Source organism: Symphalangus syndactylus, chromosome 5 (genome assembly GCF_028878055.3).
Source record: "Symphalangus syndactylus isolate Jambi chromosome 5, NHGRI_mSymSyn1-v2.1_pri, whole genome shotgun sequence".
In the NCBI taxonomy this organism is placed as follows: domain Eukaryota; kingdom Metazoa; phylum Chordata; class Mammalia; order Primates; family Hylobatidae; genus Symphalangus; species Symphalangus syndactylus.
This window is the reverse complement of record NC_072427.2, coordinates 50,920,944-50,935,434: the sequence shown is the minus strand read 5'-3', so window position 1 is coordinate 50,935,434 and position 14,491 is coordinate 50,920,944. Positions and strand designations below refer to the sequence as shown.

The 14,491-nt window shown below is 36.5% G+C and overlaps 1 protein-coding gene across 10 annotated transcripts in view; it reads left to right on the top strand.

Annotated features, from left to right (window-relative positions):
* Nucleotides 1–14,491, top strand: part of UBE3A (ubiquitin protein ligase E3A) — a 102,127-nt gene that overhangs the window by 25,322 nt on the left and 62,314 nt on the right. For 6 of the 10 annotated variants that reach the window (XM_055278420.2, XM_055278431.2, XM_063640222.1 and 3 more), the window contains 3 exons: nt 2,298–2,361; nt 4,814–4,933; nt 8,502–8,543. In XM_055278420.2, the coding sequence (XP_055134395.1) occupies nt 4,914–4,933; nt 8,502–8,543 (62 nt within the window). In that variant the 5' untranslated portion in view covers nt 2,298–2,361; nt 4,814–4,913. Of the gene's footprint in view, nt 1–2,297; nt 2,362–4,813; nt 4,934–5,335; nt 5,401–6,155; nt 6,944–8,501; nt 8,544–14,491 lie in introns of those variants that run through there. The other 4 variants (XM_063640224.1, XM_063640220.1, XM_055278421.2 and 1 more) reach the window with 3 other exon arrangements.

Sequence of the window (14,491 nt, the reverse complement as noted above, 5' to 3'; positions counted from 1 at the left end):
AATAAAAATGAGGGGGAGAAAGTAATGAATGGCACCAAATTTTTTAGTTCTTAACTAGGACAGTGAGATTAGGCAGAGTGAGTTCTTTGGGAAAATAATTGAGTTTGATATTAGATACGTTGAATGTAGATGCTAACGAGACATCCAAATGGATGTGTACTGTTAGTAATATGTAGTTGCAGGCATACCATGCCAGAGATAAGGGCTTAAAGATACAGAGTTAGGGGTTCGTAAGCATAGAGGTGCCATGGGAATGGATGACATTGCACAGAAAATTGGTTTAGGTTAAGAAAAGTGGCTATTGACAGAAACTTGGAGAAAGGCCATGTATGAGGTAGGAAGATGAACTAGCAGAAGACCTTGTTGCCTTTAGAGAGATGGAAGAAAATGAATGGGTACAACATTAGGGAAGCCAGAGGAGGTGAGGGGTCATTAGCAGTCTTAAAAGCTACAAAAATTAAGTAGGATTGAGGGGCCAAAGCACTGGGAATATACAGAAATGATGGGAACTTTACAAGAAAAATTTCAGTAGATAGAAAAATAGCAGCTGAGCTAGTGGTTTTCACGTCTTTTTGGCAGCAAAAGGAAAGAGGATATAGAGATGGTACTCTGAGGAGCTAATGGAGTTGAGGGAATTATGTTGCAAGTATTATTTGAAAGCAGTATTTAAAACTTTTTAAGTCTTAACTGCAGAATGGACTGGAATGAGGAGAGCCTAAAGCAGGAGGACTTAGGAAAATTGTTGGAGTAGTCCTTTAATTGTGAAATGTGTATACGGACAAAACTTAGACAGTTTTAATAAGTAGCATTATCCATAAATATAAGACACCATAAACATGGGTGGAGAACAGAAGTGTTGGGTGTTATAATAAAAAGTGATAGAAAAAAACAGTTTGTGAAATTAAGTTTTGAAACAGCTTTAGAAGGAGGTGAAGGAGAAATAGAAATGAATAAAATGAAAATTTTTAGGGAGGTAGATATAGATCAACATAGGCATTTCTTATTAGACTATACTTATTTATAAGATTATTAGACTGAGCCCTCTGTTGAAGAGATAAAGTAAGAGAACTCTATGTCTGGTATTAGGATTCTTATGGTTAAATTGGCAAGTGAGTGTGCCTAATATTTGTAGTGCTTATAGTTTTTGTTACTCTGTATTTTTATAGATTTGGTATATTTCCTCTATGATTATGTGTTCCTAACTCGTAATTTGGAAGGCAGGGCTTCTTAAAATGAGATCTGTGTGTCATGTGAAGTATGTGTTAAAATGCAAATTCATTTCTGCATTCTTGGGTGGGTCTGAAAAAAAATTCTTTAAAAATTCATGAACCCCTACTTCATGCACTGAATGAAAATCTTCGTGAGTAGGACCCAAGTGGTTGCATTTTTAGATTTCCCCAGGTAATTCTATTATAGACTGAAGTTTGTAACTCAGTCTCTAAAACCTTAAAAGTTGGTTAATTTTATTTCAAAATGTTTATATGCAGTGTATTCACTTTCTACTATCAACCTTTAGGACACTGGATAGGTTTCTTAATCTTTGAAATTTGCTTTCTTTATATGTAATGCAGTACATTAAAGGACTTTATTTTTGTTCCATTGAGGAATGTTCTGATTGTATACAAACAGCTTAAGAATTTACAGTGATAATTTAGGGGCTTGCTTTAAGCTTCAGGATTTTTTTTTTAAGAGTTAAGTTTTGATATATATTAAATGGCTGATTTAATAAATTATAATTATCATAGTATATTGAAGTCCTGTTTTGTGCCAGGTAGGCATTATACTATAACTTTTTAATGCATTTTCTCTACTACAATAACCTGACATTGGAGACTCAAGGGTCAGAGGGTCGGCGCAAGGCTGCTGCTCAAAGTGGTAGATGTCCAGATTTGTACCTAACATAGCCGATGCTTAGCATATAGAACTTAATTAAAAACAAAATTGCTATAGGTATTTGAAAGGATTAGAGGGATATAGTCAAATAATTTCCATATGTGTTTAGCCCTTTTGGAGGGAGGATAGAGTAAATAAATAGAAGGCACTAAGCTTTATGGATGAATATGGGAAATATGGCTTTGCCTGCTGAAAGCACTCAGGCCACAGGGCCTGCCTACCTATGCTTTCCTCATCCTGGCAACAGCAGTAGAGTAATTTGTTTCTTGATATGTTTTTGGATGTTCATAATTATTATAGAAAATAAATTTGCCTTTATGATGAAATTTAGTACCTTTTTTTTTTTGGAAAGTTTATCCAGTTGTTTATGTAAAAAGAATTGAGTGAGGTGTTTTATATTTTAGGTTAAAAATCTGTAAGAGCCTGATTTTAGAATTCACCAGCTCCTCAGAAGTTTGGCGAAATATGGTATGTTTTTGTTTTATTTTTTGGAATTCGTATTGCATGTGTATCTTAATGTCATAATAATGACAGATGTGTTCAGCAAATTTGGGCCCCTGCCGTTTTTAAAGCATTGTGTCAGGTGCTCACTAACTATACTTCCAAGACTCTATGAGGGACCCAGGTAGGGTGCTGAAAAAATTTACAAGAGATTAGTGTGCTATGAGAGGTAAAATAATATGCATAAGAAGATTGAGAGGGCAGGTTTGGATTTTGGGCCATGAGTATTAATAATAGCTTCCATTTGTTGTTGTTGTTGCTGCTGCTGCCATTGTTTTTGAGACAGAGTCTTGCTCTGTTGCCCAGGCTGGAGTGCAGTGGCACCTTCTTGACTCACTGCAACGTCCATCTCCCAGGTTCAAGTGATTCTCATGCCTCAGCCTCCCAGGTAGCTGGGATTACAGGCGTGTGCCACCACATCTGGCGAAGTTTTGTATTTTTAGTAGGGACGGGGTTTCACCGTGTTGGCCAGGCTGGTCTCGAACTCCTGGCCTCAAGTGATCCACCCGCCTTGGCCTCCCAAAGTGCTGGGATTACAGGCGTTAGCCACCATACCCAGCCATTTGTGAGCACATTATATGTCAGGCACTGTTCTGAGATATTTAGATGTTAGCTTGTTCATCCATGACAGCTCTCTGGAATAGGTACTATTATCCTAGTTCTACTAGAACTATAAGGAAACTGAGACTCGGAGAGGTTAAGTAACTTGCCCAAGATTTCTCAGCTAGTGAATGACCAAACAGAGACATAAATCCAGCCTGGCCTTGGAGCCTTTTGAGCACCAGATCTCATAAAAGAGGGGACTGGAAGAGAGGACTTGACTCAGTAGTTTTCAAAATACATATAGCTCTTTAATTACATTGAGATCAATTAGTCAATTAAAAGATATTTTAACTTTATTATTTTTGTGTTTACAAGATGGAAATGTAGACTTGTTTGAATCTTCTAATTCCACATACCATTAATCTCTTGAGAACCCAAGGGGAAGCTGTAACATGACCACATTGTTTATTTTAGGGAAGGTGGTGTTTCCCATATGACCTCAGCAATGTCTAGGTTCTTATTAGGAAATGTATAGTTAGGATAGGAATATCTGGGAGATTGCGTTATTTCTTACAGATACTATAAATCCCATTTATTGGAATCCCCTGCAATTATTTTTATATATTCAGGCCAATCCTCACCTAATCTGGATTTTGAAGCCCTGTGTTCATAACTGCATAGGTATGGGCTCAAACATTCATGTTTTAACCCTTGGTATTCGCAGATACCTTGCTGTTTTATACTGGGTTCTGAATCCACACTGGTAACCACCTTTTACACTTGACTGTTGTTGCTTTGAGGATGTTAATTATGAAATGTTTCTTCCTCCTAATTTCCTCATCTTTCCGTAGTTGACGCATCAGATTTGGCCTGGATAGGGGAATCGTGAGGGGAAAGAACTAGTTGCACAAAATGATCTTTTGATACTGGGATATTTCAGATGTATGGTATCTTTGCCAGAACTACAGTGTCAGTAAAGAAGCCTGCTAAATTTGAACTGTGACAATCAGAAAAGTTCAGCTAAGGCCATGTAAGGGGTTAAAAAGATACTTAGTTGAGGGAGGAGGATATGCTTTCATCTTTTGCCATACTTTTTCATGAAATTAAATCTTAGTAGATTTATGGCCAAGAAAGAGTAGAATATATTTTCATGCAGTGCTTAAGGGGTTTTGACTGATGTTAAATGACTCTATGTAAATACAGAATTAGTAGGACTAGACTTTGTGTTTATGTGTGTGGGTGTGTGTGTTTATGTGTATGTATGTAACTATTCCATTAAGCAGTTGCCTACTTGGTGACTGATTTCTCTGTCAGCTTAAGAATCTTTTTACTAAATTTGTCCATATTTGAAAGATCTCAATCTGTGTTCTGAATCTTTACTCATTTACGTATACTTAAATCTTGAAACCCAATATAGCAAAACTAAGCCAAAACAAACAAACAAAATCCATCACTTGATAGGAAGTCAGTATATCTGGGTTTTAGTCCGTCCTTCAACACTAGTTCCAAAATCTTGGGCAAGTCAGTTAATCACTCGGAGGCTGCTTAATTTTTTTCTTTAATTCTTAGTATATTATCTGTCTTGATTAGGTAAAGCCAAAGTTGTTATAAGACTCAAGGTACTATTGACCAAAATGCTTCATAAAGTATAACATTACATGAAAGTACAAGGAATTATTATATTTTCTCAAATGAAGAGATCATTTAAGAAAAACAAAATGCTGGAAAATAGTCCTTAAAAACTTTTCTATAATAATTACTCTTCTGATTAATTTTACATTGACACCTAATTTGAAGCTTTTAGGATTATTTTTTGAACAATGAATTGGGTTTATATATTAAAGTGTTCTAACCAAAGGTTTGTTTAATTTATTAGAGTTATTAAGCCTACGCTCAGATCAAGGTAGCAGCTAGACTGGTGTGACAACCTGTTTTTAATCAGTGACTCAAAGCTGTGATCACCCTGATGTCACCGAATGGCCACAGCTTGTAAAAGGTAATTTTGAATTATTTTACAGCCTTTAAAAGGCTGTCATTGTAAAGTGAAATACATACTGTAAAAATGAAGACAATGTATAGTTGGCAGGAATACTGCTAAGAATAGTGGGCCTGAGAGTTGACCTACTTCATTTAATCTCCTTAAAATATTTTAGTGTCTTTTTTTCTTATTAAAAATATCAGTAGCCACTATCAAAGACCTATCTGTATGGATAAACAGGAAAGTATTTCTCAAAAAACTTCAGGGTTTTAAACATTTTACTATAAACATTATAGAAAACAGGAAAAATTTCTTAATATGCATTTTAAAGTATGCCTTTTATGTGGTGAACGTTTTAACTAAACATTTCTCTAGAAGTTTTTATAACATTAATAAAACTAGTATACTTTTCTCTCCTAGAGAGTTACAGTGGAGGTAAAAGGAGTGGCTTGCAGGATGGAGAAGCTGCACCAGTGTTATTGGAAGTGAGCCACCATTTGAATTTGCTAGCTCATGCTGCAGTATTCAGATTAGTGGGCGTTTTGTGATCATATTTTCTGCGATTCAAATCAAGACCTAAAATTGATTCTCCTTCTAAGATTTACATTTTATTATCTAATGTTATTTGGTTATTGTTTCAGTTTTAAAATTTCTTTTCTGACTTGTTATTCTGGCACACTTTAGGATAACCTAAGTCAATAGTTTAATACAAAAATTTCCCTTTAGTTATATATTTTGAATTAGGTTATATGTTCTGCATTTACAAGCACATACAGGATTCTTACTTCCAGCAACTTGGCAGTAAAAGAATAAGTAGACTCTTTAGGAGCCAAAGTCAAGCTTGGGAACTGTTGCTAGGTGGTATATATTTCATAGTTTATCTTTGTTTCCAAGGCAAGGTCTCACTCCATCGCCCAGGCTGGAGTGCAGTGGCATGGTCACAGTTCACTGCAGCTTTGACCTTCTGGGCTCAAGCGACCCTCCCACTTCAGCCTCCCAAGTTGCTGGGACTAAAGGCACCCACTACCACACCCGGCTAAGAGACGAGGTTTCATCATGTTGCCCAGGCTGACCTTGAACTCCTGAGCTCACGTGATCCTTATGCCTTGACCTCCCAAAGTGCTGAGATTACAGACATGAACTACCACACCTGGCATATTTCCGAGTTTTGAGAGTTTGAATTCTAACCTCGGGACTTTTTTTGGTAACTTATTTATAATATTCTAGAAATATACTGTTATTAGGATGAGTAGAAATTTATTCAGACATAAATTATTAATCACTGCAAGAAAAATGTCTGCTAGTTCTGTATATATTCATTTTTCTCTTGATTAAAAAACAATTTCCAATTTGAATAGAACAACTTTGCTATGTTTAATAGACCCAGGACAGATTTATTTTAAGGTAATAATCTTCAATCCTTCTTCTTCTATACTGGATTGGTTTAAATTACTTAGCTTGTCTTATCAATGGTTTTTAACAGCCTATGTTAATATATGTAAAAACTAGTAATATGTTACAGTTTGGTGACAAATATTTTGATGCCAAAGTTCACATATTCTCTTGCTTAGGGAACAGAAATTGGGAAGATAGATGTAGTTATCATTTGATAATGTATTTAAACTCTATCCCATTTCAGGATCTCAAAACTTTGTAACAGTTACATATTGTACTTCTAAGACTTAGATTTGTTTTCCTTCTTGTGTCTTACCTTTTTGCAGTAATATTTTTATTTTCCTATCATCGTGTCCCTTTCTTCTCTTTCCCTGTTAATTTTGAAAGTTTTGCTGCCTACGTGTTTGAAAACTTCTAATCTGCCTCTCTTCCCTCAGTGCCAGCAGGTTTATTTTTTGTTTTGCAAGCCAGCTCTGCCTCCTTACAGTATGACATCTGATGCTGGAGGGTCGCACTTTCAAAAATGAGTCAGCTGGTACATGGGGTTATCATCAATTTTTAGCTCTTCTGTCTGGGCGATACAAGTTTGGAAGCAATCTTGGGGTACTTACCCACAAGGCTGGTGGAGACCAGGTGTGTCACATAGGTGATTTGCTTGCTCCCTGGGGGAGAGGGTGGAGTGAAATTTTTGCATTTGTGTCACAGCCAAGTCACTGCCACCTCCAGCATGCCCCAGTTTTTAGTTCTTATGTAATTTTGTGCAAAATTGAAAATTTAAATACATTGCAAAGAAGATCTAAAATATTTGAGCTGCTGGAGTCTTTTTTTTTTTTTTTTCTTTTCCATTCTTGTCCTTGGAATCTGTGGAATCTGAATGAATTGCAGTGAGGATAATTTTGAGAGTCTGATAAAGAAGTGAGGGTTTTTTTTTTTTTTTAAGCTAAGAAATTTAGAAAACAGGTTTGTGTATGCGTGTGTGCACGTGTGTGTGTGTGTGTGTGTGTGTGACTCTGATTTTCAGATTCCTGTTAGAGTTGCTTAAAGTTGGAAGCCTAAAGTCAGTGAGAAGTTCACAAGTCAGGACTTTGTAATTCCAATTTGAAAATTTAGCTTTTGACCTCAAAAAACATTTTTTATCTAGTTTGGGAATTTCTAAGTGTTAGAAATCAATGTTATATTGACTCATATCATTCATTGTTGCTGATGCTGTTTATAAAAGTGAATAGATAGGGAAATACTGATTGATGTCTCGTGAAATGAAAATGAAAGGCTTTTTAGTGACTTTGAATTTTAAATATTTCTACATAAGAGAGCAGTAGTATATTTAGAAATAACAAAGTAACTGGCAACTGTTTAAAACTGAAGTTAATTCGCAGCTATCCAGTGCAAAACTGCACCTCAGGTGATACACTTTTGACAGGTAATACATACAGTAAGTGTATTTTTAGGAAAACAATTTCATTGTTGAACCAAGATAATCATCATTAGAATGTTGTATCTGATTTAAGTGTCTTCAGACTTACCAAGGTATTAGATTTTAGTTTGAATTATCTGGAGTAGTGGTAGCGGTTGGCACATTTGTTCTTAAAGGGCCAGAAAATAAATATTTTAGGTTTTGTGGGCCGTGTGGTTTCTGCCACAAGTCCTCAGCTCTGTTCTTTTAGTGTGAAAGCAGCCATAGGTGATACCTAAATGAATGAGTATGGCTGCATCCCAATAAACCTTCATTTACAAAACTACATGGCTGGCCTAAGCTTTAGCCTGCCTAGGGAGTAGTTTACAGAGCCACTAATCTAAAGTTTAATACTGTGAGTGAATACCAGTGAGTACCTATGTTAATGTGGATAACCAATACTTGGCTATAGGAAGTTTTTTAGCTCTGTGTTTTATTACACATATTTGACTTTGTGAATAGTTATGGCTTATAATGGCTTGTCTGTTGGTATCTATGTATAGCGTTTACAATTTCCTTTAAAAAACATGCATTGAGTTTTTTAAGTCCAACCCTTAAAATAAATGTATGGCCACCTGATCTGACCACTTTCTTTCATGTTGACATATTTAATTTTAAAACTGTTTTATTTAGTGCTTAAATCTTGTTTACAAATTTGTCTTCCTAAGTAATATGTCTACCTTTTTTTTTTTGGAATATGGAATATTTTGCTAACTGTTTCTCAATTGCATTTTACAGATCAGGAGAACCTCAGTCTGACGACATTGAAGCTAGCCGAATGTAAGTGTAACTTGGTTGAGACTGTGGTTCTTATTTTGAGTTGCCCTAGACTGCTTTAAATTATGTCACATTATTTGGAAATAATTTCTGGTTAAAAGAGAGGAATTATTTAGCAGTAAATTGGGAGATAGGAACATACCTACTTTTTTTCCTATCAGGTAACTCTAAACCTCAGTAACAGTTTACTAGATTTCTATTGCTAGATGGATAATTGCACATGCCTGAATTCTTAGTCTTTTTGCTTCCCTGGTAGCAGTTGTAGGGAAACAGGGAGATTGAGGAAAGAGTTGAGTTTAACAATCTCAACGCCTACCATATTTAAGGCATCAGGTACTACGTTATAGATACAGAGATGCGCAATAATTAGTTTTCACCCTACAGAAATGTATATTATACTCAGAGTGAAAGATGCAGAAGCAAATAATTTCAGTCACTGAGGTAGAATAATATCCAAAATACAATAGTAACATAAAGGAGTACTGGAGTATCCAGGTATGCAATAGGAATCTAGTATAGATGGCAGGGAAGTACGAGTAGCCAGGAAATGCTAAGTTCGGTCTTGAAATGTGACTGGGATCAGGCAGCTAGAAGAATGACTGGCTTATTCTAGGCGGAAGTATGAGCCAAAGTTAGAAGCAGCATAGGGAGTAGGGGACAATAGGCAGTTGAGGACTTCTAGATCATAAACTAGCTGAGAGGTAGGAAGATGAAGAAGATAAGATGTGATAGAAGGTATTTGGGAGTCAGCAAAGAATTTGCTCAGTAGGTAGATAGTAAGTTTGTCAAACGTGTATTTTTAATAACCTTGCAATAGAGAAAGGATTGAAGAGAAACGTGTGGTGGTAAGGTAGTTCAGTCAGTGAGAGCCTTGACAATGACAGTGATATAGGAATTCAAAATAAATTTTTCTGGATTTAAGACAAATATTTAGAACGTGAAGTAAGTAAGACTTTAGTGATTTATTGTGAAGACTAAAGATGTTTCAGATAATAGAGGTAGTAATTATCAAAGCAAAGTTTTTCGAGGTAGTAAGGGTTGGAATGAAAAATACAGGTGTATCTCTCATACAGGTAATATAAAAAAAAGAAAAATGCAGATATAGTGATTGACCTTGAATAAGAGGAAAGATGCCCATCTAATGAAATTAGAACAAGGAAGTAAAGATAAAATGTATTTCTCAAATTGATGTGACCCAACCGTGTGACTTGTCTTTTAAGTTTTAAAAAATTGTAAGATACACATAATGTAAAATTTTCCATTTCACCATTTTTAAGTATTTGGCTCAATGGTATTAAGTATATTAATATTGTTGCACAGTCACCATCAGAACTCTCTGTTTTGCAGAACTGAAACTCTGTACCCATTAAACAGTAATTCCTCATTTCCTTATCTTCACAGCCTCTGACAACCATTATTCTACTTTGTGTCTAACTTTGACTGCTCTAAGTACCCCCTGTAAGTGCAGTCATACAGTTTTTGCCCTTTTATGATTGGCTTATTTTACTTTGCAGTGTCCTCAAGTTTCATCCACCTACATTTAGCATGTTTCAAAATTTGCATCCTTGTTCAGGCTGAATAATGTTTTATTGTATGTATATACCACATTTTGCTTATCCGTTTACCTGTTGATGAGCACTCAGGTTGCTTCCATGTTGTAGCTATTACAGACAATGTTGCTATGAACAGGAGTGTACAGATATCTTTTTGAGACCCTACTTTGAATTGTTTTCCCAGAAGTGGAATTGTTGCATCATATGGTAATTTTATTTTTAAAATTTTGAGAAACTGCCATACTCTTTTCCAGAGCGACTATACCTATTTGCATTTCTACCACTAGTGCACAAGGGGTCCAGTTTCTCTACATCCTTGCCATCACATATTGTGTGAGTGTGTGTGTGTGTGTGTGTGTGTGTGTGTGTACTTTAATAGTAGTCATTGTAGTGGATATAAGATAGTATCTTACTGTAGGTTAGTGACCACGAAACTTTTTATGGAACATTTTTTAATAATATTTTGTGGAATACAAGGTTTGTTTAGAGGTTTTGAGAAGACTGAAAACTTAGGAAGCTACTGAGGGGAATGGGTGAAGAAGTGGATCAGAAGTTGAGAGTCTTGACTGGCTGGCTACCTGAAATCAGAAACCATATCAGACTAGGAGAATCTCATTCCACTGAGTGACTAGTTAAGATTAAAGACCTTATCGCACTTGAAATTTAAAGACTTTTCTCCAATAGCCAGAAGATTATGCATGGTATTTTAGGATTGGATATTAGCAGAGCTGATGGAACAGAATCACTAGTGGCATGTGCATAAGATGTTAACATTGGAGTATTTGAATTTATATGCTGTTGATGATGGCCATGATTGGAAAGGTTGGGATGCCAGACCAAAGTGTTGAGTTGTTTTAAGTAAAGCCTGAGGTCTAGATAACAGCAAGATGGCAGACTAGCACTTTGCAGCACTCATCTCATTGTAGAACCATCAATTTGAACAACTGTCTACACACAAAAATATAAGAGCTAAGAAACCAGATGAGAGATTACCTGAATGTGGCACACAAATAAGAAAAGACACATTGAAAAGGGTAAGAAGGACAGTTTTACATTACCTGCGTCACACCTTCCTTAATCCCTGAGAGCCCAGCATGGAGAGAGATACTGTCCACCTGGGGGAAGGAGGGGAAGTGTACACCATACTTAGACCCTAACATTGAGCTCGCCCCAGTAAAACTCAATGCTAGGCAGGCCCCCATGGCCCCAAACATCAGGCCAATACCCACAAACCAAGCCTACAGGCCCACCCCAGCACCACGCTGGATCCCACAGCCCTAGGCTCCAAGCCTGTCTAGTGCTAGGGTGGTCCCTGCAGCCCTGCCCTCTAGATCGGCCCCTGTGGCCTCACATCCCTGCAGAACAAGGATCCAAACCCAGTACTTGGCCAGCCCCTTGTGATCCAAATTCTAGGCCAGCACCCACCTACCTCGCCTTCACACTAGTCCTTGCAGACCCAAGGTTCAGGCTTACTCTAGTAGACCCGGATGCCAGGCCAGCAGCACCTGCGTACCAAGGCTCCAGGACCTACCCTGCTGACCCAGACTCCAGGCCAGCCCCTGTGGACTCAGGCTGCATAATCTCTGGACAGGCTGACTGGTGAAGGGCTTTCCCCAATAAAGTCACCCTGCAAAGACTGGAACAAGTCTCAGCTTCTTCAAATGTGCAGGTGCCAACACATGACTACAAGGATCAAGAACAGTCAGGGAAACGTGACACCAGTCAAAGGAGCACAATAAGGCACCTGAACCAACCATAAAGAAATGGAGATATATGAACTGCCTGACAAAGAATTCAAAGTAATTGTTTAAGGAAACTCAATGAATTTCAAGAAAATGCAGATAAACAATTCAACAAAATCAGGAAAACAACAATCAAAATAAGAAATTTCAAGATTGAAATTATTTTTTAACAAATTCTGAAGCTGAAAATGCAATAAATGGAATGAAAAATGCAAAAGAGCATTAAAAGCAGAATTGAGCAAGCGGGCAAAAGAATCTGAACTCAAAAGACAGGTTATTTGGCTAGACTAAGGAAAAAAGAGATGACTCAAGATAAAAAAAATTAGGAGTTGTGGTGTTTTTTGATGATAAAAGCAACAAGTCTTTAGCTAGACTAAGAAAAAAAGAGATGACTCAGGTTAAATCAGAAATGAAAGAGGACATTGCAGCTGATACCAGAGAAGTACAAGAAATAAAAGGATCATAAGAAACTGAACAATTATATGCCAACAAATTGATTACCATAGAAGAAATGGATAAATTCCTAGACACATGCAACTCGCCCAAGCTTAATCATGAAATTAAAAATGTGAACAGTCCAGTGACAAGGATTGTATCAGTTATGAAATATCTCCCACCAAAGGAAGCCCAAGACTTGGTGACTTTACTGCTGAATTCTAGCAGACATTTAAAGAAGAACTAGTACAAATTGTTCTCATAATTTTATGAGAAATTTAAGAAGAGGGGATACTTTCAAACTCATTTTGGGAGATGAGCATTACCTAGATACCAAAGCCAGACAAGAACTCTCCAGGAAAAGAAAATTACAGACCCGTATTCTTAATTTAGATGCAGAAATTCTGAAGAAAATAATAACTAAATTCAACAGTGTATTAAAAGGATCATTTACTGTGATCATATGGGTTTACCTCAAGGGTACAAGGATTATCCAACAGACCTGAATCCATAAAATGTGATACCACATTAGGAGAACAAAGGCCAAAACCATATGATCATTTCAATAGATAATTGAGATAATTGAGAAAAAGCATTTGACAGAATTCAGCATTCTCTTGTACTAAAAACTCTCACAAATTAAGTATAGAAGGAATGTACCTCTATAAAATAAAGGCCATATTGACAAACCCACTGCTAGCATTATACTGAATGTTGAAAAGTTGAAAGCTTTTCTTTTGAGATTAGGAAGAAAACGAGAATGCCCACTCTTGCCATTTCTATTCAGCACAGTACTGGAAGTCCTTGCAAGAGCAATTAGGCAAGAGAAAGAAAAGGCATCCCAGTAGGAAAGGAAGCCATTGTTGTCCCTGTTTGAAGATGACATGATCTTGTATATAGAAAACCCTAAATTAGAGTCCACCAGAGAACTGTTAGAGCTGATAAACAAATTCAGTAAAGTTGTAAGATACAAAATCAAGATACAAAAATCAGTAGAATTTCTGTACATTAATGACAAATTATCTAAAAGAAGAATGAAGAAGACAATTCCATTTATAATAGGTACCAAAAACAAAACATGCAGTGGCTCCCAGTATCGGTGGTTCTGCATTTGCAAATTGAACCAACATTTGGATGAAAATATTTGAGAAAAAAAATACAACAATAAAAATACTGTTTTCTTATACAATAAGGAAACTACAGTATAGCAACTATTTACATAGCATTTATGTTGTATTAGGTACTAAGTAATGATTTAAAGTATACAAGAGGATGTGTGTAGGTTGTATGCAAATACTATACCGTTTTATATAATAGACTTGAGCATCCATGGATTTTGGTATCTACGGGAGATCCTGGAACCAATATCCTGCAGATACCGAGGGATGATTGTACTTAGAAATAACTGTAACCAAAGAGTTGAAAACTATGTAACATTGATTAAAGAAATTGAAGAAGATACAAATAAATGGAAAGTTATCTTGTGTTTATGGATTGGAAGAATTAATATTGTAAAATGTTTTTATTATCCAAAGCAATCTGCAGTTTTAATGCAATCCTTATCAAAATTCCAATGTTAAATTTCACAGAACTAGAAAACAGTGCTAAAATTTATATGGAACCACATAAGATCCTAAATAGCCAAAGCTGTCATGAGTGAAAAGAACAAAGCAGGAGACATCACACTATCTGATTTCAAAATATAATTCAAAGCTACAGTAATTATAACAGCATGATAGTCACATAGAAGTAGACACAGTTGCTCACAAGTGTATTCCAGCACTCTGGGAGACTGAGGCAGAAGGATTACTTGAAACCAGGAGTTCGAGAGCAGCCTGGGCAACATAGTGAGACCCTGTCTCTAAAATTAAAAAAAAAATAATTTTAAAGCCACGCACGGTGCTGTATATCTGTAGTCCTAGCTACCCGAGAGACTGAAGGAGGAGGATTGCTTGAGCTCAGGAGCTTAAGGTTGCAGTGAACTGTGATTGCATCACTGCACTCCAGCCTGGATGACAGAGTGAGACCCTGTCTTTTAAAAACAAAACAAAAGAAACAAAAAAACAGGACACATCGACCCACAGAACAGAATGGAGAGCACAGAAATAAATTTGTGTACTGTCAATTGTTTTTGGACAGGGTGCAAAGAACACAGCGGGGAGAGAGAAGTCTGTTCAATATGAGGTGGTGTTGGGAAAATGGAATATCTACATGCAGGAGA